Here is a 26,344-nt window from a genome sequence, read left to right as displayed (position 1 = left end):
TATTAGGCCAATGGCGTACCAAGTAAGTGAAGTCAAGCGCAATCCCAAGTCACCCGATATATTCTCGTTCCAGCAAGCTTCCGATAGAAGTTACTATCTTGATCTTTGAGTGGGTCTGCCCAGTTGACTACAACTCAGATGATGTTGAAAACTTGCGCAATATGCTTTCCGCATTTCAGTGGAAGTTGCCTGATTGGTTTTGGCGAAGGCGGCTAAAAGAAGATTTATTCTTCGAGTTAGATATTCTTAGGAGTTCTGACTCTCCAGTGAATTGGCAGATATTACAACTTGACTTGATGGGTCTTGTTTCAGATCGAAGATGGTATACTACCAACGGTCTAGCAAATCGTGAACGCATAGTCAGAAACATAATTCCTATCAAGAGGGGCTCGGGAATGAGTCAAGAGAACAAAAATTTTGCTTTCACAAGAATTGCTATCTGAATCAACTAATTCAACAATGCTCTCGAAGCTACATCATACATCCGAAGAGGTTTTATAGATACCTTAAGTTTTCTAGTGGGTGACCTAATTCGATTTTCCTATACCTTGGCGCTCCGTTTAGAGCTTCTAAGATGTTGTTTGGGCATGATAAACGCTTTATAGCGGGCTATTTATTCGTCTTTTTTTGGGTCAGTTGAATTACCAACATCGACTTTGAGCCTTGCCAACCTTATCGAACTCCTTTCCTCCCGCAACTAGTGTCTCGTGTCTTTCTCTGAATTATGGTCTCTGAATTATGGCAGAAGGTTTACTGCAGTATGAATGTTAAGCATACATCGGATAAATTCCATTAACATATGGCAGCTCAAATCGGTTTATTATAAAACACCCGATAAATGAATTTTCCGAACCCAGGGAACGACATTTGCAAGACTACAAGTTTCCGAGCGATCGAGGTGTATATAAATTACCCGCGGAAAAATATCCCTATTCCCCATGATAGTACGGATTACGTCGATTAGGGCGCGAAGTTCTTCGACTACTTGGAGTATCTTGACCGACCGCCTCACTTTCCCTTAAGCACGTGTTACAGGGATATACTGTTGAGGGTTTGTGGAGCACTCCGCAAAAATCGATCAATAACATGACTGAGACTCAAATCTGTTGCTAATATCTTGTGTCGCATCACAGGCTATCTGTACGCCCTAGTGCTGAGGAAACCAATTGAGGTGATTACAGTAATTGAAGAACTATCAAAGAGATTGCTGTTAAGAGCGCCTCACAACCTCAGGGGCTAGGTTCGTATTGGCACGTTATGACTCGGGTATTCCGAGTTGGCCTAATTACCATAAAAAGCATTAGGGAGACTAGGTGGATGCTGAACAGGAATATCTCATACTGGAAAAGCTAGTACGTGATCTTGAAGGTCCAGGTATACTGGTCAGCATTGCCGATATCAGCGCTGACATCAAGTACCAAAGAACCATTTGCCAGTTGCCGGGACGGGACCACAGCACCACTTTTAGAGCCCCCAACGACAGTGACGCGGTCACCGGCAAGGTAAGGCACTAAATCAGGGACGACGAGGACACCCTGAGGCTGACTCATAACGTGGATGTAAAAGGCTTCTTCAGTAGTGGTGTATCGAAAGACACCCGTGCCAGGTCCACTGGGCCAGTATTTGGTATCAAAGATACTTTCCGAATGAGCCTTGAACCACTTGCCCGCTTCTCGCAAGTGACTAGACATAACATCAGCAATGGAGCCGTCTCCTCTGGGCCCAATGTCCAAGAGAAAGTTCCCGTTCTTGGCGACGATGTCGACGAGCGACGTGACCACATCCGAGGCAGTCATGTAGGTCGAGTCAGGGGTCGCAGCGTTAAATCCAAACGAGAACGGATCCATCCCACGAGTGGCCTCCCACGGTGTGGTTGTTAACAGTGTGGAAGAGGCGTATTCTGGCGTCTGGAAATCGCCGTCGATGCCGCCGCAGCGGTTATTGATGGTCACTTGGCGGTTCTGCTGTCGCGCAGCGTTGATCCATGGTGCAGCGAATTGCGGTGCCATGTTTGCGCCGCCAATGTCGCACCACATGATGTCTGTGTCATAGTCGTTGGCGAGGATGTTCATCGACGGTAGCTGGAAGTCGGCCACATAGTCACCAACCTCAACTAAGCCTGTGTATGGCACAGTTTCGTTGGTATATGGATTTTTCGGGGGACCTGAACAGTCTTAGTAGAAGGACTCCTTTAACCCTCCTCCGGAACACTTACCAACACCAAATTCACCATCCATCGTATAAGGGGTGTAGAGCGGATTGAACCACTCTGGCAGTGAGTAATAAGTACCTCGGTGGAGATGCGGTTGGTATTGCTTTGCGGCGTCAAAGATTTCCCTGAGGAAGTCCCGGTGTGGGTTCTGTGCTACCGAGTTTCGCTCCGAGATAGAGTCAGACATGTTGAACAAGGCAAACCCATCGTGGTGCTTGGTGACTTGGACGAAATATTGCGCGCCGGCATCGGCAAATAAGTCGACCCAGTCTTTGGGATTGAAGCGGTCTGCTGTGAAATTGGCAATGAAGTCATCGTAAATGAATAGTGGCCCATAGTGCTCCAGACCCCACTGGTATGTTTGAGTCGGGTCCTCGGGGTTCATTTGATGAGACCAGTACCTTTCTTGGTTAATAATGTAGTAACGCTAATATAATCATATCATGCCCCACTTACCACTCGGCATAGCTCTCATTGGCGCCCACATTTCCCCAGGCGGGGATTGAGAAAAGTCCCCAGTGTATAAAAATGCCAAACTTTGCCTTTCTCCACCAGTCCGGAGCTTCATGCTGGTCCACAGACGACTGCGTCGGATCGTAGGTGGGAATTCCGTATGTGGCGGCGATGTCCAGGGAGCTTTTACCTTGGGATTCCCATTCTGCGACAACAGTTGCTGGGCCTGATGATCCATCTGCAACACCGGGTTTGTTGACCACGCCAACTTCAACTATAGCCGTGTCATTGGGCCGGAGTCGTTTCACTGAAGCTGGCCGTGCAGTGATCAAGCCGGGAGAGTCCACATATACTGTGAGCTTGTCTTGCGTAGTCAACCAGGTATTGCCTGTATTTTTGACGGCCACATCGAATATCTGGACCTCAGAGCTGCCCTCGAACCATCTGGTCGAGGAATTGGCCTGAATTACGCTAACGCTTAGGGCGGCTTTTCTGGATTAGCAAGTCCAATTGATGTTGCCGCAGATGAGAGAAATGGCTTACCAGCCCGAGACACAGGATTGGCAACGACAGTGCTGGCTGCTAAGAGCAACAGTGGAGCTCTAGCTACGTACATTGCAAATAAAGTCATGGTCAAGCTATCAATATGAGGAATTAAACAAATTTTGCGAGCTACAGAGATTTCCTCGACCCTCCAACCCGGAACTTGAGCACCACTTTTATACACTACCATACAGCATTGCGGCTTCCCGATGTGATGCTGTGGTTTGCATCTACTAATACCCGACGGACGGGTATTTCTCTTGATCCAGCTCAGCATGACAAGGGGACGGTCAATTAGGTTGCTGTAAGAACGAATGTCTGACGGTCTGTGTGTTGCGAGAGGGTAACGTTCTCGGCCACGCAATTATCCGCAGCCCGTAGCGCAGAAAACGATTGCCATTCAGAGTTATTGTCCTATTTCAAATGCAGAAATTGATATTCAGTTTCATGTGATCAATTTGCATATTACTAGTGCCATAAACATGGCATGGAAGGCGGGGTAGCAAGCGGGGGATTTTCTTCAGTGTGATTATCTCACGCTACATCACTCGCCAACTGTTGTTCTTGACTGTTAGTTTGCCCATTTCTCCGTTGACTGACGACCATTTAGACATAGCCTGTGAATGCCCCGCATAAAAGATGGGATAGGAGGAAAAGATTGCCGATTACCGAGACATGGGAATATTTGTTGCATCGTGGGGTTTCGATCTGCGCATGCCGATCCTAGAAAGAGACCTAAAGGCTGATCCAATTCGAAATCAACATTGTAGTTTTCGATCGTCACACATTGAGGACACCACTACAGCAGACATGATTCCCATATCTCGTCTATCTGCTTGCCCTCGCCCGGTCTTATCAATGTGCTTCGACGATTCAAGCGCAGCTTTCGCCTTCTTCTCCCCAGCAAGCAGTTCCTGTTGGGAGGGATTTTACTTCGTTCTCAATTGAGTACAGCCATCTTCCATGGTTTGCAGGGCCGTCTGTTTCCAATTGACCATCGCAAGGATGCTTCCCTCTGACCGTTCAATACATTAGGGAATCGTTCTCAGCCCAACCAGTTCTCTATCAATCTCTTGTCTAACCTGGGTCGCATGACGGGGTTGAAGCCCGTGGTTCGCGTGGGGGGAAATACGCACTGTGTGCTCTTCTCATCGCTTCAGTGAGAGACTTAGTCTTGTTCATATTAAATCTAACCCTTAGTCAAAGACGGCATCCATTACAATGCATCCCTAACTGTTCCCGAGTATACCCGCGGCTCAGCAACCGGACGACCACCGGCCTCCAATCTACATCGGCCCTTCGCTCTACTCATCTTTCGACACCTTCCCCAGCACTCGGTACATCCCAGGTGTTAATCTGGCCATTAACGGCCCCGCAGAGACGGCGACTCGGATAATCGAGGTCTAACTTACATGCAAGGCTCTCGGCAGCAGTTTGTTCAAGTTCGAAGTTGGGAACGAGCCAGATCATTACATTAACTACTTCAGGATACCCGCTAACAGGACAGTTAGAGAATATGTGGAGGAATAGCTCCAGGGCAGCCAAGTAGCTGTAGGTGTGATGGCCAGTGCCTGCCCACAGCTCGTTACACAGTCAAGTGGCTTCTTTGCGCCGAGCTTTGGCGGCACCGATCTCGGCAAAACGTTTTCAGGTCTGACGGCGTTCCAGAGCGGGCAGAATTCGCGGCATGATACCACACAGATATCGGTGCACGAGTGAGTTGGTCTGTTGGTTTTGTGCAAAATACCAGTCAACCTGATTATGTTCTATCTGGCAACTATATGGGATCGGCAACTAATCTCGACGTCAGCCTGTAAGGGACACTAATGAATTACAGCTCTGTTATGCAGAGCCTCGCACCCACGTCACTCTCGCTACCGAGTTGCGCAACTTCACCACTGTGCTGTACGTCCTTGGGGAGACCAACAGTCTCAGCAGCGGCGCACCGCTGGGCTCAGTAACGTCTTCGGATCGGCCATTAGATAGCATGTGGTCCCATCCATAGAGTCCGAACAAATAATTGATAATAGCTTTATTGTTGATTCTCACGAGAAGACAGTTCTTCCTATTACGCAAACTGCACATCTAAGCGGGCAATAAGCCCTAATATATACATATGAATCGAGATAGACTTTGACAAAGAGTCGATTTTGCCCCAGCGCCACTTTGCTTGATGAAACCATCCGCAGCAACAATAAATCCTTCCAAGTTTTCATCGACGTCACACCAAAGAATTCATAAAGTTTATGGTACTCGAGATACTGTATGCCGAAGCAAGCCTCTCATTTATAAAGGTTTGTTTGGCTTGCTGGGAAAGTAGGCACGTGGGCTCACTCCTCACAAATGGCATCACCATAGGCTAAATCTGTTTCATCTCTTCATAAGGATCCGGGTACTTCACACAAAATACCCCACTGTGCGGATTAGACAGAAGGTTGACCGTCAGCATGAAATGTTAACATCGAGTTTGGTAGGCCATTGTTAGTCCTCAGGGGTGGTGTGGCGCTGGCCCATAATGTCTCAATTGCCCCGCATTCGTCACGGAACTCTATGCTTATCCTTTTGCACAACTTCTGCAGAGTTCCGTTCCTCGGTAGTTTTTTCCCTAATGATCACTGACTAGGGCAGGGGTATTTGCGGGGAAGATTTCAATGTTGATTTTAAGTCCTGGGATGGTTTATTTGCCTCAATATAAATGCATAGAGTAATATTATACTATTGTCTTCGGGACAAAGAGGGTCAGATTGAACGATGACCAGGAGATACCTATAGGAATAAATATCAGACTTTGGGAGTAAGACATGAAACATTTCGAGTATAAAGCCAAGGAATTCAAAAGGCAACAGACCCTTACCTCTTCAAGTAAGCTTCGGCCCGACCTGCCTGAACTCCAGCCATGTAACACGTTGTTTTCTTTTAGCCATAGGCTAAAATGCTGGCAAATACATCTTCGTCTAGCCTGATGATCGCATTGGCAGCGCCCATCGACAGATTTATTTTTGCCTGCAGAGTGGTTCCGTAATTGGGCCTGAAGGATTAGCCGATGGCAAAATCTGGGGAACTTCCATATTGCCGGCGATATGGTCGAAGGAAGGATAAAGGTAGATGATCGCCTTTTGCAGAATTCTCGATGACCAACAACAACCTCTTCTACTTCTAACTGTCTTACTGTGCTCCATAACAACATGGTCTCCTTTTCTTCCCTGGCCTTTGGCCTCTCCACTATCCTGGTAGCCCAGGGCCTTCCTAGTGACGTGTCTAGAGATATGTCTAAGCGCCAGACGATCACTACCAGCCAGACTGGCACTAATAACGGTTACTACTATTCCTTCTGGACTAATGGAGATGGCACTGTAGACTACACCAATGGTGCTGGTGGTGAATACAGCGTCACTTGGTCCAACGCCAACGGCGGTGACTTTACCTGTGGAAAAGGCTGGAATCCAGGCAGCGCGCAGTAAGTAGATCTAAGAAGCTCACATGAGCAAGGTCATTGACATGCACACCTCCCTAGGGATATCTCATTTTCCGGTACCTTCAGTCCAAATGGAAATGCCTACCTGGCCGTCTATGGCTGGACCACTAGCCCCCTGATTGAGTACTACATCATGGAAAGCTACGGAGACTACGACCCGGGCTCTAGCATGACCCACATGGGAACCGTCAACAGCGATGGCGCTACGTATGACATCTACACCCACCAACAGGTTAGTGATTATCCTAGGTCGTCTAAAAATAGTTCTATTCTTAGTGTATCCACAGGTCAACCAGCCCTCAATCAGCGGCACGGCCACCTTCAACCAGTACTGGTCGATCCGTCAAAGCAAGAGATCCAGCGGTACCGTCACCACAGCTAACCACTTCAATGCATGGGCCGCACTTGGCATGAATATGGGCGCATTCAACTATCAGATCTTGGTCACTGAGGGTTATGAGAGTAGCGGCTCTTCTTCTATTACCGTATCGTCTGGTGGATCTTCTTCTGGTGGTGGTGGTGGTGGTGGCAGTGGTAGCACTACTACTACTACCACTACCGCTTCTGGTAGCACTTCTACTGGCAGTGTAAGTTGACATTGAATGTTGTGCTTGTGGACGAAGAATTGACTTTGATCGTAACTAGTGCTCTGCTCTATACGGCCAATGCGGTGGCACTGGGTGGACTGGAGCAACCTGCTGTGCCTCTGGCACTTGCAAGTACGGAAATGCGTACTACTCGCAGTGTCTTTGAGGTGTGGTAACATGTTGGAGCTGGGAGGTGGGAGAGGGAGACTGAGCACATCGGGATAGTTTTCATGGTTTGGATAGGTTCGGATAGCTCTAACGAGTCAGTGTTATTGCAATAAATGACTTGTGCATATATGCCAAAAACCCCAAGATCCAGTGCGCTACACATTACTGGTAAGAAACAGATGAGTGTTCAAGATCTCGCAAACTTCATGTAAGATACAATATCTATTCTGGGAAACCGAGGATCGACTACTATCCTGTATTTGGATTAGCGTTTTTCAGGTTGGGGATCTTGGATAATTTGTGAGTGTACGTTGATATATCTGGTATCGAATATCGCTATATTAGTCCTGTCTAAATATCTAGTAATGTACATGCCACCCATGGATGCCTATATCACTCTCAACCGATCTCCACACTGCCCTCCGGCACACCCTGCCGACTGCGCAGCCTGCGCGCAAAGAATTGCATGACGGGCAGCATCTCATCACGATTCGAAGGCATGCCATCGCCCTTCCTCGCATACCGACTCAACTCAACAAACTCAAATACCTCTTTCGTTCTGCGCACCGCCGAATCCGAAACAACCAGTGAATCCCGTCCCGCAACGAGCAACACAGGCGTCCGATTCTTCGCACCGCCCGACTGTTCAGACAGCGCAAATGGTGCCCCAATGGAGACCACCCCGCCCATTTCTTCCCGTTCTATTTTCCCCAGTGCCCGCGCCAGCGATAACCCAACCATCCCGCCCTGCCCGAGCCCAAGCACCATGATCTCCCTTGGCCGGTAGCCGCATTTACCCATCAATGTGTCACGCACGACATCATTAACTAGCAATGCCGTGGCGCGTGTGAACCCGGCGTCCATGTCTAGCGCTCCCGTCGACGAGTCGAAGGAGACATCGTCGCCCCAGTGGAAGCCGCCCAGGTCAAAAGGGAGCGGGGCGGGCGCTTGCACGGTGACGATCGTTGTCTCGGGGAGGTGGAGCGCGCGCGCGAAGGATGTGAATCCCGCGGCGGTGTCGCCGAGGCCGTGGAGGAGGAGTAGGATGTTTGGTGCTGGGGTCTGGGCAGGGCTAGGTGGGTGGGTGATGGTGAGGGTGAGGGCGGAGGGGAAGTCGGATTGGAAGGGTGATTTGGTGGGCATGTTGTGGTGGTGGTGGTGGCTGTACACTGGGTCTATTTGGAGAGCAATCCTAATAATAAGGATGGGGCTGAACCGGAGGACCGCCGCGTGTGGCGCAGCTGATGGAGGGGCTGACGAGGATAGTGGATTGGTATTCTCCGTGGTACGGCCGTGGTATCGTGGCTGCCTGGCGGGATCAACATTGGCGAGACATCGGCAAAGCCATTCAGGATTGCGTTTCAAGTGGAATCATGACATCGGATTGTTTCATGATGGCCTAGTAATATATTGCATGGCTTCATCGATCGACTTCCAGCGACCTAGGGGTGAAGGATATCAATCAAGACATGATTTTCTTTGGTGCTCTTGGCCTGCATTCAGAGACGTAGAATACGCAAATTGACTTTCCACTGCCACTAGGACAGGGACCGCTGATGTACCCCATATGTACTCCGTGCTCTAGCTAAGGATCATCCTCCCGCCGTTCGTATTAGTGTGGCTGATGAATACGCAACCAACAGCACACCACAGCCACAGCCACGGCACACACGAAAAGTACGTAATAGGATTCTAGAGTCCATAGCGGCGTCAATTCAACTATGCTTGAAATCCGCTACACGCTTCAATTCTCACCGCTACTTACTCCCAGTGACACTCCGCAAAGACATCCTGTACCCCATGTCGAGACCGGCCGGATCGCTCATAGGGCAGCAGGGACAAGCCTCGGAGAGGAAGCTTGGATTTCTTGGCTCGGCGGTTCTTGGCGTCGGCGATTATAATGCAATTGTGCATGTGCTAGTACATCGGCAGTACCGCTAGTGCATAGTGTTCCGCCGGGCTCTTCGGGCTTTGCATGCTGTGCTGATCAACGGCAATCATAATAATCATAATAATCATAATCATAATAATAATAATGTAGCTTGTGTTTCAACACGGTCCTCACAACAGTACCGGGAGTGTATAGTTAGGCCCCCGCCATCCCCTGGTACGCGCCACTGGGCGATACAGAGGGCGCCACTTTCATCCACGGGGAACGCTGTGAATGGGCAATCGTCGTGCTCCTCGCTCAGCTCGGATACATACCCTAGCGACCCATACGATCTGCCCCACTAGCGAGGCCCAAATACCGACGCAGCCCTGCGAGCGAGCCGTGGTCCAGCGCCTTTCATGGGGCCGCTGGCGCCTATCAACAAACACTCAGAGCCCGTGGGACCCGGCTGAGACAGTGAGAGCTCCTGACGAGATGGAGGAGGGTGTCTTCTGGAGTCTTCGGTCGTCAGCGGTTGCTTGCTTGCGCTACCTATAAGAATCCCTTCCTCGCCCCTCTGGGTTCGTTCTTTCTTCATCACTCAACGCTCTTCATCCATCTCTATCTCACCACTTTTCAATCACCCCCTTCTCATATTCACAATGGTTTTCGGCTGGGGTAAGTCTCGCTCTGCACGTCCCTGCCATCCTTGCCGCATGCACATGTACACATATGCACGATACTGACGATCGATGCAGGCGAATCCGACGATGCTCACCGTCAGGTGTACGGTGGAGAGCAGCACGAGAGCCACTTCTCGCATGAGCTCATTGCCGGCGCTGCCTCGTTCGAGGGCATGAAGCTCTGGGAGGACCACCAGCGCAAAGAGGGTATGTATACAATACATCCCTATCACCACGGATCATCGTCAATAGTCGCTAACATAACCCCTCCCCTCCAGGCAAGCCCGTCAGCCACTCTTTCGCCAAGGAGGCCATCGCCGGCCTGGTCGGCGCGGAGGTGGACAAGCTGGCCGAGACCAAGGGCATGGATGAGGTTGACCGCCTCAAGGCCCGCGAGCACGCCAAGCGCAACGCAGAGCACATGTACGATGAGCACTACGTCCGGGGCCAAGGTGCGGACCAGTACGACCCTCAGCGCTACGGCCGCCACGAGCGCCAGGAGCGCCGCGGCTGGTAAATGCGAGGCGTGGAAATGAATGACCTGCTTTTTTGATGTGAAATAGTTTCTCCAGTGCTCTCTGTATGTACAGGACAATGAGAACCATGCCTTGATGGACCTGCTTGGTGATGATGTAGATGATACGGACTGTAGTACGCAATAATTGTCCGGAAGTCCGGGAAAAGTCCGACAGGGCTGCATTCGCCAACCCGTCGTCGCCGATGAGAAGCGCCGGGCACATTCCTGCATTCCAGTCCAGATGCAGACCTCGTCACCTTCGGGGACTTGTTGGCTCGAATAGCGGGGGTGCAAATACGCCGGCCATTGCAATTGAGACGGAGGCGTGGCAAACGTGGGTGATTATAGTGTAATCATACAATGTACGGGGAGGGTTCGTGGGAGTGTTGTTGTAGTTGGAAGAAGGTGAAGCCAACTCAACATACTTGAATGCCTCAGGCCAGCACGCCATGAGCTCATCGCAGCACGTGCGCGTCCGGAAGCTTTGATTGCTTCGATCCGTACCTCTGCAAGTACCGGGTACCAGGGAATGGCCATGGTACAGGCGCGGGCGGCTGAAGTATCTGGTACAGCAGGTTTTTTGTGTCCTTCTCTTTTTCTTTAACTTCCTCTTTCTTTCTCCGTTTGCTGCATCCTCCCAAAAACACATCCTGCGTGCCCTCGATTATTATTCTCCGACCGCGCGGGGATCGCTCCCTTCTTTTTCGACCGTCCAATCCGCCTCCCCCGCCCAGCTCGTCCAGTTGTTCTCGGAGATCATGCCGTGAAGCTGCTGGCCCACGATGAAATTCGCCAAGTTGGTTGCTTCTCCCCAACTGAGCATTCCGGTGGCTGACCCAACTCTCCGTACAGAGAGCTAGAACACGAACTCGTCCCCGAATGGCGGGCTAAGTATCTGGACTACAAGGTACGCTCTTCTCTCCGTGTGCCACAACCTGAAGCATTCGTACCTGGTTGCCAACCGTGACACACCCGCATCTAGACCGGCAAGAAGAAAGTCAAGGCCCTCACACGCGCCCTGCAAAAGGCCCAGCGCAGTCCTTACACTCCGTCTCTCCGAGCACCCACCCCTGCCGCCCAGGGAGCCCCCCGTCCCGACAACCTCGCGCCGTCCAACTCGAATAAGCCTCTGGACCGACCCCGATCGAATACCAACTCTCGTTCCACGCCGAACCCACGAGCCGAAAGACAGCCGTTGCGGACACGAAAGTCGCGTCCCTCACCACACGTGGGGAACCGGAGCTATGGGAGTATCATCGCAACGCCGCCTCTCCACGGACAAGGGTCGGATGCCGAATCCTTTGAGCTCCCAGACCCGGCTCTGGATCCGGAAGAGGAGTATGGACCCCCGGAAGGCGACGCCGGTCTCTCCAATAAGGTGAAAACACCATCACCGATCTTGCCCAGACGCGCTACATTTGGAGATCTGCCTGCGCGCGATGAATCTGCCGCGCGAAGGCCGTCTTTGACTCAGCAGCAGTCCTTTAGCAGCCCGGGGGCGGTGCTTCGAACAAAAATGAACCGGGGAATCGCACATCCAGCCTTCTCCGCCGTGTCTTTTCCAACGCAGAGGGGGCATCTCCGGGCAAGCGAACACAATATAATTACCACCCCGACGTGGAGAAGCGAGAAGATGAATTCTTTGCCTTTCTGGATAGCGAGCTATCCAAGGTCGATTCTTTCTATGAGATGAAGGAGGAGGAAGCCCTACAGCGCCTACAGGTTCTTCGCCAGCAGTTGCATATTATGCGGGATCAGCGGATTCAAGAATTCATGGCCGCCAAACGAGCCGCAAAGGATGATGAGGCTGAGATGCAGGCAAGATCCAATGGGTTTGGAAAATTCAATGATCGTCTCAAAGATACTCTGACAGGGAAACCCCGGTTCGGCAAGAACTCTGAGGCTTTGGCGGAGATGGCAACTCCAGGGTTGCATGGGCGAAATCATGATTTCATTGTCAACCGCAGGGACTTTATGCGGCGACATGACCCGCATAGCCACGAGGTGTCCTACCGCACAGCCAAAAAGAAGCTGAAGCATGCCCTCCAAGAATTCTACCGTGGGGTGGAACTCTTGAAGGGATATGCTTACTTGAACCGAACCGCCTTTCGGAAAATCAACAAGAAGTACGACAAAGCAGTTAATGCCCGGCCTCCTCTCCGATACATGTCAGAGAAGATCAATAAGGCGTCATTCGTGCAGAGTGAGACGCTTGAGAGTCTGATGGTCACTGCCGAAGACTTGTATGCCCGCTATTTCGAGCGAGGCAATCGCAAAATCGCGGTATCGAAGCTTCGACATACAATCATGAAATCTGGGGACTACTCTCCTAGCACGTTCCGCGCGGGACTGATGTTGATGGCCGGGGCATTGTTCGCTATCCAAGGACTGGTATATGCTGCTCAGCACCTAAGTTCTGGAGATAGTGAGATCCATACCCGCACGAGCTATTTACTTCAGGTTAGTACCCTCCTTATCGGTCAAGTCCACAGCTGATAAATAAAAGATTTACGGCGGGTATTTCCTGGTCACGTTTCACGTCTTGCTCTTCTGCGTGGATTGCATGATTTGGACGAAGTCGAAGATCAACTATGCGTTTGTTTTTGAATATGATACTAGACACACACTGGAGTCGCGTCAGTTGCTAGAGGTAAGCACCTCGGCGGGACAACACAGATTTGGGGTTCTAATATTGCTCGCAGATTCCTTCCTTCTTCTTTTGCTTGATGGGCCTTTGCATGTGGCTCAATTTTTCGTGGACTAATGCCATGTACATTTACTGGCCTGTCGTGCTTATTGGCATCACGGTCATCTTCATCTTCTTGCCAGCTCGTATCCTTTACCATCGGAGTCGAAAGTGGTGGGCTTTCTCGAATGTACGCAACCCTTCTTTTTAACTCCTGACAATCGTGACTGACTCATGCAGTGGCGCCTTTTGCTTGCCGGGATTTACCCAGTTGAATTCCGTGATTTCTTCCTTGGGGACATGTACTGCTCTCAGACCTATGCGATGGGGGTAAGACACTCCTCTTTCTTTGGGCCACGAGAATACTAACTCCATTATAGAACATTGCGCTTTTCTTTTGCCTTTATTCAGTACACTGGAATAACGCAGCTCAATGCAACTCCTCGCACTCTCGACTGCTGGGATTCTTCACCTGCCTCCCCTCAGTATGGCGTGCTTTCCAGTGTATCCGTCGATACGTGGACACCAAAAATGCGTTTCCCCATCTTCTCAATCTGGGCAAGTACATATTTGGTGTCCTCTACTACGCCACCTTGAGTATGTATCGCATCGACCGTGACAAGCGATACCAGGCTTCGTTCATCACTTTCGCTCTCCTCAACGCCGTTTATACCTCCGTGTGGGATCTGATCATGGACTGGAGTTTGGGCAACCCGTACTCCAAGCACCCGCTTCTCCGTGAGGTTCTCGCATTTCGCAAAGCGTGGATCTACTACGCAGCCATGGTGGTCGATGTGGTCGTCCGCTTCAACTGGATCTTCTACGCCATTTTCACCCATGAAATCCAGCACTCGGCCGTGCTCAGCTTTGTGGTCTCATTCACCGAAGTCTGCCGCCGCGGTATCTGGTCCATCTTTCGCGTCGAGAACGAGCATTGCACGAATGTGCTTCTTTTCCGCGCCTCGCGAGATGTGCCCCTTCCATACGAGGCCTCTGCACCTGTCAGAGTCACCCCAGCCGTCGACGGCGGCGAGTCTCCTGAGGATATGCAGCTCCAGGAACAGCCCGTCGACGCCACGCCATTCTTGCCCCCCGAGGACATTGAGCACGGCACGCCCTCTGGGACGAGTCCTCGAGCACGTCACCGTCGTCCCTCGGCGGGTGTTGTCCGTGTCGGTACGGCCCTTGCCTCTGCCCACGCTCAGGATTTCCAGCGACGCCGTCTTCCAACTTACTTCTCGAGTACTACCGTGGCGCATCGCGGCTTGGATCGCAGCACGGATGATACTAGTGACGAAGACGAGGCACTAGATGACATGACTGATGAGGACTTGGGGCTTACTGCGGACGGTACCCATCACGATCAACATGCTGAGTAGCCTGGTCCATCATTTGCGGTTCCTTTTGTGAATCTCTGATGATGGGAGTTCATACACATAGATGGCTTAATTAATTCTCTCAATAAATATTGCCAATCACTATTATCAGAATCATGGTTCAGAACGTATACATCTGTTATCTTATCGAGGTGTGGAGGAGGGCCACGTGATTCACGTCACATGGCCCTAACTCAGGCATGTCATCTGCGCCTCATCATCGTTGCATCTTCTTTGCTTCCTGTCAGCCTCGCCCCATCATCTCTCCCTCATCCATTCTGCTCCAACATACCGCTCATCGATCAGATACTAGTCGGCCCGCGAACAACCATGGCAGCGAATGCCCGCTATGAACCCGCTCCACAGCGGGACTCCTTCGAGGACCGCCCGTACACCCACGCGCCGCCTTCGTACCAGGCCACTGATGACTTTGCAACGGAACCGCGCAGTGAAGGGGATAATGTTCCGGATGACTTCAAGGTATGTCTTCTCGTCTGAAGAGTGTTGGGTTTATTATGTGGTGGATGAAGCTGACATGGGTGTCTGGTATAGTTTGGCGGGATGGTGGCGGAGGCTACCATTGATATCCGAATGCAGTTCGTGCGGAAGGTGTACTCGATCTTGTAAGAACATCCCCTCTCTCATAACATCCAGATATGACTTCCCAAAGTTATGGACAAGGTCACCTTAAACTGACACGCATCTCCAGAACCGCGCAAATCCTCCTCACCACGGTCTTGAGCTCCATCTCCTTCTTCAACACCACCTACCGCACCTGGATCCAGTCCAACTTCTGGCTCATGATAATATCCGTCTTCGGCGCGCTGGGTTTCATGCTAGCGACTTACTGGAAGCGCAAGTCCTACCCGACCAACCTCCTCTTCCTGACGGGATTCACCGTGCTAGAAGCCTACTCCATCAGCGTGGTGACCTCCTTCTACGACGCAAGGGTTGTCGTGCAAGCCCTCATCCTGACTCTGGGTATCTTCATCGCTTTGACCCTCTTCGCATGCCAGACGAAGTACGACTTCACGAACTGGATGCCCTACCTCTTTGGCGCGTTGTGGTTCATGATTCTCTTTGGCTTCGTCGCTATGTTCATGCCCTTCAACAGCGGTGTTGAAATTGCGTATGGCGTCGTCGGTGCACTGGTGTTTTCGGGGTATATCCTCGTGGACACGCAGCTCGTCATGCGGCATTATCATGTCGAGGAGGAGATTGCGGCGGCCATCTCGCTCTATCTGGATGTGCTGAATTTGTTCCTGTCTATTCTGCGCATTCTGAATGGGTCGAATAATAACTAGACAGAAAGAGAGAGAATGCATCTGGTTGGTGGTCCGGTGGGATTGGATGTTCAGATGAGGAGCGGGTTTCCTCTCGGATAAGAAATTGTATCTCTTTTGGCTTTATTTTCTGTTTACACACATATGACATTACAAACGCACCTCGCCCAACTGCTGTAGTCTCTTAACCTTGATCAATCCATATTTTGCTCGCATTGCTTAGTTGCCATGGACAGTCTCCGCAGTTGATCTGGATCTAGATCTCCGTACACCCCTGAATTCTATACTACGCTCCTTCATTCCCCAATAGATTCCCCCTGGATTAGTTTATATATGGTCTGGTCAGGTAATAAGCCAGTCCCTGTGAACCTTTGACAGACCATAAAGCGGCGATGGTTTCTTACTCGAGTGGCTGCTGCCTAGATTACGAGCTTGGAAGCTTATTTTCTCCACCCCGTAACTCCGCTCACAGAGCAGACAAACCGACATATATGAATTAGCCTCGAATTTGGACATTGTCCTTGTGCTGGGAAACCCGACATAGCTTCTATTTCCTAATGCACAAAACGCGCCGAATAGGGAGAGGGCGGTCCCGAACAGGCTGCACCACCTGCAAGTGAGTGGATCGACCAGTCTTTTTTGCTTGTGCTCTAATACCCCTGTTAGGGCCCGACATATTAAATGCGACGAGGCAAGACAATCATGCACACAGTGTCTATCCTCCGGGCGCATCTGCGAAGGGTATGACTTTTCATCGGCTCGACTCAAATTGAAGCAGTGGGCACCGCCATCACCGACGGATTCAGCCAATGCGTCTCCCGAACAAGCGCTCGAAACCCTTCAAGCGAGCCCTATTCAACGCTACTACTTTGAACTCTTCCGACAACGGTTAGCCATCAAGTGTTCTAGCAGGTTTAACGTGCCTCTCTGGACGGTTACGATGCTCCAGGCCAGTTACACGAATCCGTCCATTCTCAGTGTTCTCGTTGCCATTTCGGCCTCGATTGGAAGAGAGCTTGTGCCAATATCGGATTCATCTTCACCGCCCCCTTCTGTATTTTATCAAGAGGCCATGTTTGAAACTCGTCGGCTTCTTTCCCGCACTCGTCCGTCTTTGCAGACGATAGTTCTCTGCTGCATCGGCCTCACTACCCTAGAGGTTCTTCGGTGCCAATATCCCGCTGCCTTGATTCACCTCGAGAGCTGCATCAAATTACTTAACACAAATAGTGACATGGCGGGACTAAGCCACCGATTGCTTGATCGAGAGGTTCTTCAGGGAATCATGGACCTTGATCATCACGCCTCGCAGTATCTGGATGGTCGTCCACCCTTGCTATCGATTAACCCTGTACCACTGCGTGGAGTGGATCAATCAGCCGTCATCACAGACGCATTCAACTCTCTGGAGACCATATCTCGACGCATTCTCCGCTTCACTCGATTAAAGGCGGCTGAGTACTGTGCAGACAACCTAGGACAAGCGGCCCTTGAAGTCTATGCTGAGCTGCAGAGCCTCCTAGCGGATCTCTCTGCCTGGTCAATCGAATACTCAGACGGGCTATGGGACGTTTCTCACGGAGAAGATGAAGAAGCGAGCTTCAAAGCAAAATTGCTTCTGATGCAGCACTCTCTGGTGTTGTTGGAAGCTTCGACATCCCTCTATGCCGAGGAAAGTGCATATGATAAGTTCGACGTTCAATTTACGCGGATAGTGGCTCTGGCGGACGACCTCAGGTTCAGCCCTATATTTGCGCTTGGATTCTCTGCGGAAATATTCGGGATGGTGAAGCCGCTGTATGTTACAGCCCTCAAATGTCGTAATTTCAAGATCCGTTATCGAGCCCTACATCTGCTGAGCACCACCTCTTGTGAGGAGGGAGCCTGGTCATCGACAGTCATGGGCCCCATTGCCAAAGCGGTAACAGAGCTCGAGGAGCGCTGTCGCGTTTGGGATAATCATGAAAGCCACATTGCTGAGAGACACCGCGTCCATTCGGTGGTCTCGGATATTGACCATCAGAATAAGACCGCAACGACTAAATGCACGCTGCGTCCGAATGGAATGGACGGGGAATGGGAAACAATGACGGTGATGGCGGATTGGGTCTAGCCCGCTTTCCCGAGTATTATAACATTCGAAGCCGAGTTTTGGAAAATGGTCACAATTGTGCCATTCTGCCATGCTTCCCTAGGTTACTACAAGGATTGTTCCATCAGCGATGCGATAATGTAGTACCTCATCTGGGTGCAAACTCACAACTGAACGTGAAGCTGCTTGTCTAACCTTACCCCAGTTTATTGTCCCCAAGCGCCGTTGAGACGAATGAGGTGTATCCCGCAGGTATAGTTAAAGATCGTACCAATCAGAGAACATTTTTAATTCTGTCCGCTATGCCGAATTAGGAGATTTTTACGCAAGCCCCCACCTAAGAACGCCGCTAGACTCGCATCGCATTTCTTGTTTGCGCTTCGCATCGACCACGAGGAATTAAATGACAGGAAGGCTAAATATGGGATCCATTGTTGCCACACAGTACTATCCTACTTGTCCCAATACGGAAATATACTCGGCTGGGTTCTGATCGATTCGCAGATGCCTAAAACCAATTGAGATAAATAGCAGTACAATGCTATTATCTGCGCTGTTCGAGCATTCCAATCTTTGAAGACTATTTTGTTTATACTACCAATCGCGATGCGTGCCAGTGATATCAGCCTTGGGCTATTGCTGGCCGGAACGGCCCTAGCGTTCAACAACCCTACTTTCCTGACCCCTGTGTTCCCAGTGCCCCTGATTCCGGAAACAACCGAAGTATGGCACTCTATCAGACAAACGATAACCTCAAACCTCACTGGTGCCATTGCCGCCGCCAATGGTGGAGAGGGTGCAAATTCTGTCGCTATTCGAGCAATCTCTGTGCAGGAAGACAGTCCTTTGATCGAGTTCTATCACACGGCCAAGTCGATATCCCCGGCTAGTGTGCAGAAAGTAGGCGCAGACACGGTATTTCGCATCGGGAGTATCTCGAAGCTGTTCACTGTTTACTCTCTTCTCGTTCGTGGCGGCTTCGACATATTTGAGGGCCCGGTGACGAAATACGTCCCTGAGCTCCGAAAGGCAGGTCTGAACTCTACCGTCGATCCCATCGACGATGTCAATTGGGAAGAGGTCACTGTTGGTGCTCTGGCAAGCCAGTTGTCCGGCATACTGCGTGATTGTATGTCATTTTTGTCCTCCTCCGTATGATTCTACTAGCAGCCGTTTATTCGCTAACAGGTGTCCTTCCTCTACTAGATAACCACGCCGACTTGTCAACTCAGGGCTTACCAGTTGAGGACTTTGGACTGCCGCCTCTTCCACCCCACGACATTCCTAAATGTGATGGAGACGAATCTCAGCCTCCATGCACCCGCAATGGTTAGCAACTTAACTCGTGAAAGTCATCAAAGGCTCACATAACTACCATCTAGAGTTTCTCCAAGGCCTACAAGGTCTACACAAGCAGCCACCTGTCTTCCCTGTATGGGCAACGCCATCCTATTCGAACGCCAATTTCCGAATTTTGTCCTACATCTTCGAGAGTATCACAAATACGAGCTTTGTAAAAGGGGTAGAAAAAGACGTCCTTCGGCCCCTTGATCTCTCAAACACGTATACTATCAAACCACAAGACAGCGTCGGAATAATCCCAACGGGAGATAGTTTATGGGGTCAATTCCTTGGACAAGACTTGGCGTATGTTTTTCGCTTGAAATATGATTACTTATCGTCTCTTGATCTCAGACTCACATCTGTCGTTGAACAGGGCTGCGGGATTTTACTCTTCGGCAAAGGATCTGTGCACTTTTGGTGGCGCAATTTTGGGTAGTTCACAGCTGACGCCGGCGGAAACAAGACGGTGGTTAAAGCCACATTCGCACACGGCGTCGCTACTGCTTTCTGTGGGTATGCCCTGGGAGATATACCGGCAGCAAACAGGCGATCACGTTGTCGAATTTTATACCAAGGACGGCAGCTACGGTGCCTATAATTCGATATTAATACTCGTACCTGACTACGACATCGTGTTCAGCGTTTTAACAGCAGGCCCGGATTCCAATCTGGTGATCAATGCTGCGGAAATTGTGCGACAAAACATCATGCCAGCCCTTGAAGAAGCTGCGAGAAAGCAGGCAAAAACTCAATATGAGGGGGAGTATTGCCTCTCTTCAGATGGACAGATGACAGATCTGATTGCGCTATCGGTCGACGACGGAACAGGCCTTCTAGTGGACAAGTGGATCAGTAATGGTCGGGATTTTCTGGCCATCGCTTCGCAATATGCCGAAAACACAGGTAGTGGGGCACTACAGACAGTCCGACTCTACCCTAGCGAATTTCGAACCTCGGGGAAGGTGGCATTTCGGGCGGTATTCAACACTTCTTATCCAAGAACGAGTGGTGGTACCCCTCGGTTGTTTTCTCCAGGCCTGGAAGCGTGGAGCAGTGTTGACAATCTGATCTATGGACAGAAGCCAATGGATCTGTTCTTGTTCAAGATCGACTCCCATGGTGTGGCACAGACAGTTGAATGCAGCGGCCTGAGGAAAGTGCTGCCAAAGTGCTAGAGTCATAAAGCATCCAGCAACTTGTCTATCAATTAGCCCGATCTTGTTCTGTCTTAAGGTTGTTCTGGTCCGTAGCTACTATCTTCCATCGAGATTAGCATCCTGTTGCTATTGACCTTAAATGTCTAGTTGTAATAACTGAAAGCGCGTCTCAAGCTAACGTCAAATTAATCTCATTAAATTGGAAGGATAGAACCATGCAGAAGAGATTAACGTAACAAAAAGCAGCCAATGTGAAGGACTCGCTCCCAAACGCCAGAATGCCAAGGAGAGAGAGCTGTGCACAACCAAAACAAACATCTATGGCGTCAACCATGAAAAGTAAGATTCCTGCCGGTATACAGAAAAGCAGATGATCCAAAACGATGGATATGTTCGGAAAGGAACCGTACTCGCATCAAGCTATAACTCAATGAGAGGCGATGAAGAATGTGTTCGTAATCAGACACACCACCATGACCAAAAGCCCGTAACACGCCAGGGCCAGACTAAGAGGGCGGAGGAGTGTCTTGCGCCAATGACGCGTGGAACGACGGAGTAGGCCGCTTTCCGTCAGTGAGCGGGATAGAGAGCCCTCACCATTGTCGTCTGGTTCCTCGCCTTCGTCAGACAGGTCATCGACTGGTTCGTCGTCGCCCTTCATTAGGCCACGGTGGGTGGGCGAATCTGGGGAGGAGATCTTGTAGTAGAACAATCCCGGGAGAATAAAGCTGATGCTCGTGCTGCCAGTGCTGCCCACGTACGCAAGCACGGCTTCCAGTGAGGACACGGTCATAGCCACGATATAGCTCAGGATGAGGATGGTGGTGGTGATGATCGAGAAGCGGAGGTCGCTCATCGGCTCCGGGACTCGGTGTCCGCGTGGACCCAGCAGTGGGTGTCGGTGCGGAGAGCCCTCAGTTCTGGGGGCGTTGGACTTGGGCCGCCATTTCAGGACGGCGTCGACTGAAGCTCGGCATGGGTGGCACTGAAGCGGATAGGAGAAGACGACGAGCATCACAATCGCGGCGCGACCAATGGTGGCGGCCACACCTGGAGGATACATGCCCACAATGTTGCCACCGACATTGTTTCCGAAAGAGAGATATCCTGTGATGGCCACGAGGACGTAAGTTGCAGCTGCACCACCAATGCTGGCGAGGACCACGCTGGTCGTGCGGAAGTGGCTGTTGTTGCCGATTTCGTTGAGAATAGAGAACATCTGGAATGCCCGATTAGAAGACTCGCATTAAGATGGAAAGACGTTCAGACGTACATTTTGATGGCATGTAAATGCAAAAACAATGACCGGAAGACTGCTCAAGGTCGGTACTGGGCCAGCCCAATGGATCCCGCGGATCGGACCCCGGTCTGCCTTTGTATCTCCCTTGATGAAATGGTACACAACCAGAACGACCAAGTAGGCCATGGACACCAGCGCCGCGATGCTAGTGTACTTCAAGGAATCCAATCGGCGTAGGTAGGAGAGAGGGATCACAATCAACCTAACAACCAAAAGTTAGCATGGTAATCAGCCAAGACCTCTGACAACCACATACATGAAAGCTGTAACCCAGAAATGACGATCCACCAAGAAGTCATAGGCGGGATCGCCGCCTATGAAGCCCTGAACCACGCCCGGCATGAGATCACCGATGATGATGAGATAGCTCACACCGACTCCGAAACATTTGATGGCAATGGCCGCGTCAAAAACGACTGCAGCGTTGGGGTATGTTAGCTGCGAGAGCGCGAAGAAGGAGGCGCTGCCCCGGTCGAGATACTGCGCACAGCGCGACTGGAGGTAGAGGCCGAACCCCGCGGTAACGCCCGACCACAGAATCACGCAGACGCCGAGGGCAATTCCCATATGTGAAATGGCTAGAGGCATCGCCAGCACGCCTGCTCCGATGACTAAAAGATAGTGGAAGGGTAGTCAGATATTGTCTCGTAGAGTTTAGTCTGATCTCGAACTCACTGGTATTGACCAGGTTGATCACACTGCTGGCCCAGCTGGCTTCACCCGCGACCCCGACTCGCTTTCCTCGGCTTGCACGCCTGTTGCGTCAATTAGCGACCAAACCCGTTGAGAAACAGACCAGCATCTTTGCATACCATCGGCGGGGGGCATTTGGCCCTCCTGCTGGGCCAATACCGACGGTCGCCTCCTCCTCCATGTTGTGTAGGATAGAGAAATATAATTCAAGACGGTTAATTATGGATCGAAGGGCATCAACCACATAATAGCGACCGCAGCCAGCGGGAGGCGCAGCAGAAACAGGCAGGAGAGGCAGGGGAGAGAGATCAGGCGGAATATGGGGAAGGACAGAGAGAGAAAAGATAAGGAGTTCATTGCCTTATCACCTGACTGACCAATCCTTCCAGTCCTCTGGCCATTGCGTGATTCACTAACTAATTACATACTACAGCTTCGACTGCCCCCATCCCTTCTGCGACAACAGCTGAATACTCTCCTCCACCACGGCCTGGTGGTCCGACGCCGTGTTGCCCGGCCGATCGCCTGGTCCCTCGTCCATGAACGGCTTTACCTCCCGCACCGTCTTGGACACCTCGAGAATCGCGCCTCCCTCTACAGCAAACTGTGGCCCGCGACCACTCCGGTCTCCAATAATCTCACCAACCTGGTCCTGCTGCACCAGCGCCAACATCACCTCCGCCACCTCCTCAGGAGTCACCCACTCGTCCGCTTTGTCGTCAACCATCACCAGTTTCTCCGGGTGATCGGTCCACAGCGGTGTCTTGATGACTCCAGGTGCCACCGCTGTAACGCGGATTCCAAACTGCTTGTCGAGCTTGGACAAGGACCGCACCAGGCCGTTGATCGCGTGCTTGGTGGCGACGTAGATCGGGGCAGCGAATGCTGGATTCTGTCCGGCAATGCTAGAGATGTGGACAATGTGTTTGGATCGGCCACTGTCCCGGTGGCGGAGGAAGTGCGCAATTGCTAGCTGCGTCGTGCGGATGGGGTGAGTGAGGTTGATGTCTATCAGTGCGTACCGGCCGCCGGCGGGCGAGTCTTTGCTTGCTGAAGAGCCGGGTGGGCGCCAGAAGTTGCTCCAGTGCTGTGGATAGTTCGGGATGGTCAGCCAACTGTCCGCGGAGTAGATGGTTTTCGTAGTTTGAAAGGCCAACTTACCGGCTCGTAGACACCGGCGCCGGGGCACACGATGTCCAGCTCCCCGAATTCTTTCTCCGCAACTTCAAACATCCGCTCTAGCTGCATCCAGTCTCTTACATCGGTCTTCTGGAATACCGCTCGCGCTGATGGGCCGCTTGAATGCTTGTCAATCAGCACCTGAGCCTCTGGGCGTAGGGCTAGGTCTGCGATGAGGACGTTGCATCCCTGTTCCAGTAGTAACTTGGCAAAGCTGAGGTTGATCCCTAGCGGAGAGTGAGCAACTACGAGACTGCTACTCTGTACTGTCCAGAGAGCCACGTACCAGAGCCTGCACCAGTTATGAGGGCAGATTTGCCGTTGACAGAGACAGCCATTGCTTCAGAGGTGCTACTGGACAGTCAGATCTGGGCCTGGTGGTTCTTTTATGATCACAGGTGGGACTATCCACTGCAGAATGCGTTCCTATACCCCGCAGATCCTCTATTACCGACGCGGTAGGTCGGCCGACGGGCCGGTGAAGTCGCCGAGTTCTAGCTACTCAAAACACAGTAGACGAAGTTTAATAGCTGGTTATTTGACATACTATGAGGTTTCCAAAATAGCAATCATGCTCAGTCCAAGTCCCGATCAACAACACGGTGGAACATCACCCCGAGAAGTGCTCGCCACAATTACCCCTTTCAGGTTGACTACCCTTGTTCCATCGGGTTCTTTGCCTTTTGTGGCACTGTCATCGCAGAACTCGAGCTTTTGGAATAATTAGTTGCCTTTGTGATCCCGCCTCCAAGTAATACAAGCATATGCCCGGAATTCTTCGAATAGTTTCCTATAGCTTGAGACGAGCCGATTCCTTCATCGCGGTTATTTCTGTTTTTGCACTTACCGACTCGACCAACAACTCGGCAAAAACCCGGCCGAGGCGTCGGAATGACCTCATGCTGGAGCCATTCAACCATATTACCTTTGATGGAAATCGGCCCGCCCGAACTGGTCTTGTGGATATCATCAGCAAATCAGAGCGCGTACATTGGTAGCAAACTAAGCCCAGAAACGCAGTCTCCCGCCTTAGTCGGATAAATTTCCATTTGCGGTATCCCAACCGCCGCGTATACACTCCGCCGGCGTGGATTACAGACACTTATAAACGGGGGCACAAGCCAGCGGGGGAAAGCTGTCCATCTTATTTTGAGCATCCACAAACTCAAAAATGGCCTCTAGACTTCTCTCCAAATCCGCCGTGCGCGCGGCGTCGACTTCGACCGCGTCGCAGACCACCAAGGCTGCTGGTGATATTTCCTCGGTCTTCCCTTCTCTAAGACCGGACTACCAACCTGAGCCTCTTCCACCACGATTCCGCGATCTCAAGATGAGGTTCTTTGAAAAGAACCAAGAAGCACTACAACAGAGTTGGAAGAGACTGCTTCCAAGTCTGGAAGAGGAAGTAGAGAAGATAAAGTCGAAGGGCAGTGACGTATGTGATCTGATAACTTGTATGCACTGTTCCAGGCCTAACATCAATTTAATAGATTATACCCTCGGTTGACTATGCCGACGTGATCTCCGGCAAGGTCTCTGAAGCCGCACTCAAGGAGATCAAGCACCGGGGCACAGTGGTTGTTCGCAATGTGCTGCCCCGCGACCAAGCCTTGGACTACAAGCAGCGAATCCGAGACTATGTAGCTGCAAATCAGGAGCGTGTCAAGGCATTTCCGCCCGACTCGCCAGCTGTGTACGAGCTTTACTGGACACCATCGCAGGTCGAGGCTCGGGCACACCCAAAGGTGCTCAGTGCACAGCGCTTTCTGCAGCATCTGTGGCATTCTTCTGACCCCAACAACAAGCTGTCAGTCTCTAATCCACTTTCATATGCGGATCGATTACGAATCAGGGACCCTGGTGACTCAAAATTCACCCTCGGACCGCACGTCGACGGCGGCTCGCTGGAACGCTGGGAAGACCCGGAATACTCGCAAGTGTACACAAAGATTCTCGAGGGTAGCTGGGAAGAGTATGACCCATGGGACGCGAAGCACCGCCTAGGCGCCAAGATGGATCTGTACAACGGCGCCGGCGCTTGCTCGATGCTGCGCTTCTTCCAGGGCTGGCTGTCCATGTCCGACACGGGGCCGGGCGAAGGCACGCTGCATGTATGCCCGATGCTCATCCACAGCACAGCGTACACGATCCTGCGGCCGTTCTTTGACACAAAGAGCCTCCAGCCTTTGCTGGACGCTACTTTCCCGGGCTCCGTGCCGGGTGCGTGCCAAGAATATAACCCGGTTACACACCCACATCTCGATCTAGAGACGACGATGGTTTCGGTGCCGCAGGTTGAGCCTGGGGACTTTGTCGCGTGGCACTGCGACTCGCTGCACTCCGTGGATAAGGAGCATCGCGGTAAAAATGACTCCAGTGTGCTATATATCCCGGCCACTCCATTGTGCGACATGAATGTCGACTACCTTCTCAAGCAGCGCCAGGCTGCGCTGTCTTACTCCCCTCCATGGGATTTTCCTGGTGCTGGTAGTTCCGGTGAGATGGGCTTCCAGGGTGCTATGGACTGGTCATCTCTGAACCCTGAAGGCCAGCGTGCTATGGGGCTGGGTAATCAGCCCTGGGAGATTACGGATGCCATGACTGAGGGTGAGAAAGAGGCTGTGCGGTCAGCTAACAAAAAGTGCTTCGGAGTGTAACGGCATGACTAAATGTGAACGATCATTTTCTGGGCGTTCAATGGGATATCAATTTGTTTTATGTACATT

The 26,344-nt window shown here is 51.4% G+C and overlaps 11 protein-coding genes across 11 annotated transcripts; 7 read left to right on the top strand and 4 right to left on the bottom strand.

Moving 5' to 3' along the window:
- Positions 1–1,349: 1,349 nt before the first annotated feature.
- Positions 1,350–3,281, bottom strand: N7510_004764 (uncharacterized protein; the record flags this gene model as incomplete). Its single annotated transcript, XM_056976690.1, has 4 exons — positions 1,350–2,164; positions 2,216–2,613; positions 2,669–3,152; positions 3,209–3,281. The coding sequence occupies 4 exons, from the start codon at positions 3,279–3,281 to the stop codon at positions 1,350–1,352; spliced, it is 1,770 nt and encodes a 589-aa protein (XP_056836646.1).
- Positions 3,282–4,768: 1,487 nt separating this feature from the next.
- On the top strand, positions 4,769–5,213 carry N7510_004763 (uncharacterized protein; the record flags this gene model as incomplete). The annotated part of the gene is made up of 2 exons (XM_056976689.1): positions 4,769–4,859; positions 5,059–5,213. 2 exons carry the CDS (start codon positions 4,769–4,771, stop codon positions 5,211–5,213), a joined length of 246 nt encoding a protein of 81 aa, XP_056836645.1.
- Positions 5,214–6,393: 1,180 nt separating this feature from the next.
- On the top strand, positions 6,394–7,436 carry N7510_004762 (uncharacterized protein; the record flags this gene model as incomplete). Its single annotated transcript, XM_056976688.1, has 4 exons — positions 6,394–6,665; positions 6,723–6,915; positions 6,971–7,270; positions 7,329–7,436. 4 exons carry the CDS (start codon positions 6,394–6,396, stop codon positions 7,434–7,436), a joined length of 873 nt encoding a protein of 290 aa, XP_056836644.1.
- Positions 7,437–7,837: 401 nt separating this feature from the next.
- N7510_004761 (alpha/beta hydrolase) lies at positions 7,838–8,581 on the bottom strand (the record flags this gene model as incomplete). Its single annotated transcript, XM_056976687.1, has 1 exon — positions 7,838–8,581. The coding sequence occupies one exon, from the start codon at positions 8,579–8,581 to the stop codon at positions 7,838–7,840; it is 744 nt and encodes a 247-aa protein (XP_056836643.1).
- Positions 8,582–9,970: 1,389 nt separating this feature from the next.
- Positions 9,971–14,573, top strand: N7510_004760 (SPX N-terminal; the record flags this gene model as incomplete). The annotated part of the gene is made up of 13 exons (XM_056976686.1): positions 9,971–9,986; positions 10,067–10,198; positions 10,270–10,504; positions 10,555–10,571; positions 10,644–10,842; positions 10,947–11,027; positions 11,361–11,415; positions 11,491–11,987; positions 12,050–12,968; positions 13,015–13,158; positions 13,211–13,384; positions 13,435–13,524; positions 13,575–14,573. The coding sequence occupies 13 exons, from the start codon at positions 9,971–9,973 to the stop codon at positions 14,571–14,573; spliced, it is 3,558 nt and encodes a 1,185-aa protein (XP_056836642.1).
- A 327-nt stretch (positions 14,574–14,900) lies between these two features.
- Positions 14,901–15,874, top strand: N7510_004759 (Bax inhibitor-1 family protein; the record flags this gene model as incomplete). The annotated part of the gene is made up of 3 exons (XM_056976685.1): positions 14,901–15,050; positions 15,123–15,193; positions 15,280–15,874. The coding sequence occupies 3 exons, from the start codon at positions 14,901–14,903 to the stop codon at positions 15,872–15,874; spliced, it is 816 nt and encodes a 271-aa protein (XP_056836641.1).
- Positions 15,875–16,410: 536 nt separating this feature from the next.
- On the top strand, positions 16,411–17,966 carry N7510_004758 (uncharacterized protein; the record flags this gene model as incomplete). Its single annotated transcript, XM_056976684.1, has 2 exons — positions 16,411–16,469; positions 16,520–17,966. 2 exons carry the CDS (start codon positions 16,411–16,413, stop codon positions 17,964–17,966), a joined length of 1,506 nt encoding a protein of 501 aa, XP_056836640.1.
- Positions 17,967–18,551: 585 nt separating this feature from the next.
- Positions 18,552–20,464, top strand: N7510_004757 (serine hydrolase domain-containing protein; the record flags this gene model as incomplete). Its single annotated transcript, XM_056976683.1, has 4 exons — positions 18,552–19,074; positions 19,134–19,274; positions 19,328–19,592; positions 19,663–20,464. The coding sequence occupies 4 exons, from the start codon at positions 18,552–18,554 to the stop codon at positions 20,462–20,464; spliced, it is 1,731 nt and encodes a 576-aa protein (XP_056836639.1).
- A 409-nt stretch (positions 20,465–20,873) lies between these two features.
- N7510_004756 (uncharacterized protein) lies at positions 20,874–22,620 on the bottom strand (the record flags this gene model as incomplete). The annotated part of the gene is made up of 5 exons (XM_056976682.1): positions 20,874–21,665; positions 21,720–21,948; positions 22,003–22,357; positions 22,422–22,501; positions 22,559–22,620. 5 exons carry the CDS (start codon positions 22,618–22,620, stop codon positions 20,874–20,876), a joined length of 1,518 nt encoding a protein of 505 aa, XP_056836638.1.
- A 246-nt stretch (positions 22,621–22,866) lies between these two features.
- N7510_004755 (uncharacterized protein) lies at positions 22,867–23,956 on the bottom strand (the record flags this gene model as incomplete). The annotated part of the gene is made up of 3 exons (XM_056976681.1): positions 22,867–23,526; positions 23,601–23,845; positions 23,905–23,956. The coding sequence occupies 3 exons, from the start codon at positions 23,954–23,956 to the stop codon at positions 22,867–22,869; spliced, it is 957 nt and encodes a 318-aa protein (XP_056836637.1).
- Positions 23,957–24,789: 833 nt separating this feature from the next.
- On the top strand, positions 24,790–26,275 carry N7510_004754 (DUF1479 domain-containing protein; the record flags this gene model as incomplete). The annotated part of the gene is made up of 2 exons (XM_056976680.1): positions 24,790–25,053; positions 25,109–26,275. The coding sequence occupies 2 exons, from the start codon at positions 24,790–24,792 to the stop codon at positions 26,273–26,275; spliced, it is 1,431 nt and encodes a 476-aa protein (XP_056836636.1).
- Between the last annotated feature and the right edge of the window lie 69 nt (positions 26,276–26,344).

Source organism: Penicillium lagena (genome assembly GCF_028827675.1).
Source record: "Penicillium lagena strain IBT 129212 chromosome Unknown utg000002l_segment0_segment0, whole genome shotgun sequence".
NCBI classification, from domain to species: Eukaryota; Fungi; Ascomycota; class Eurotiomycetes; order Eurotiales; family Aspergillaceae; genus Penicillium; species Penicillium lagena.
The sequence above is the reverse complement of the archived record's forward strand: the minus strand, read 5'-3'. Positions and strand labels throughout refer to the sequence as shown.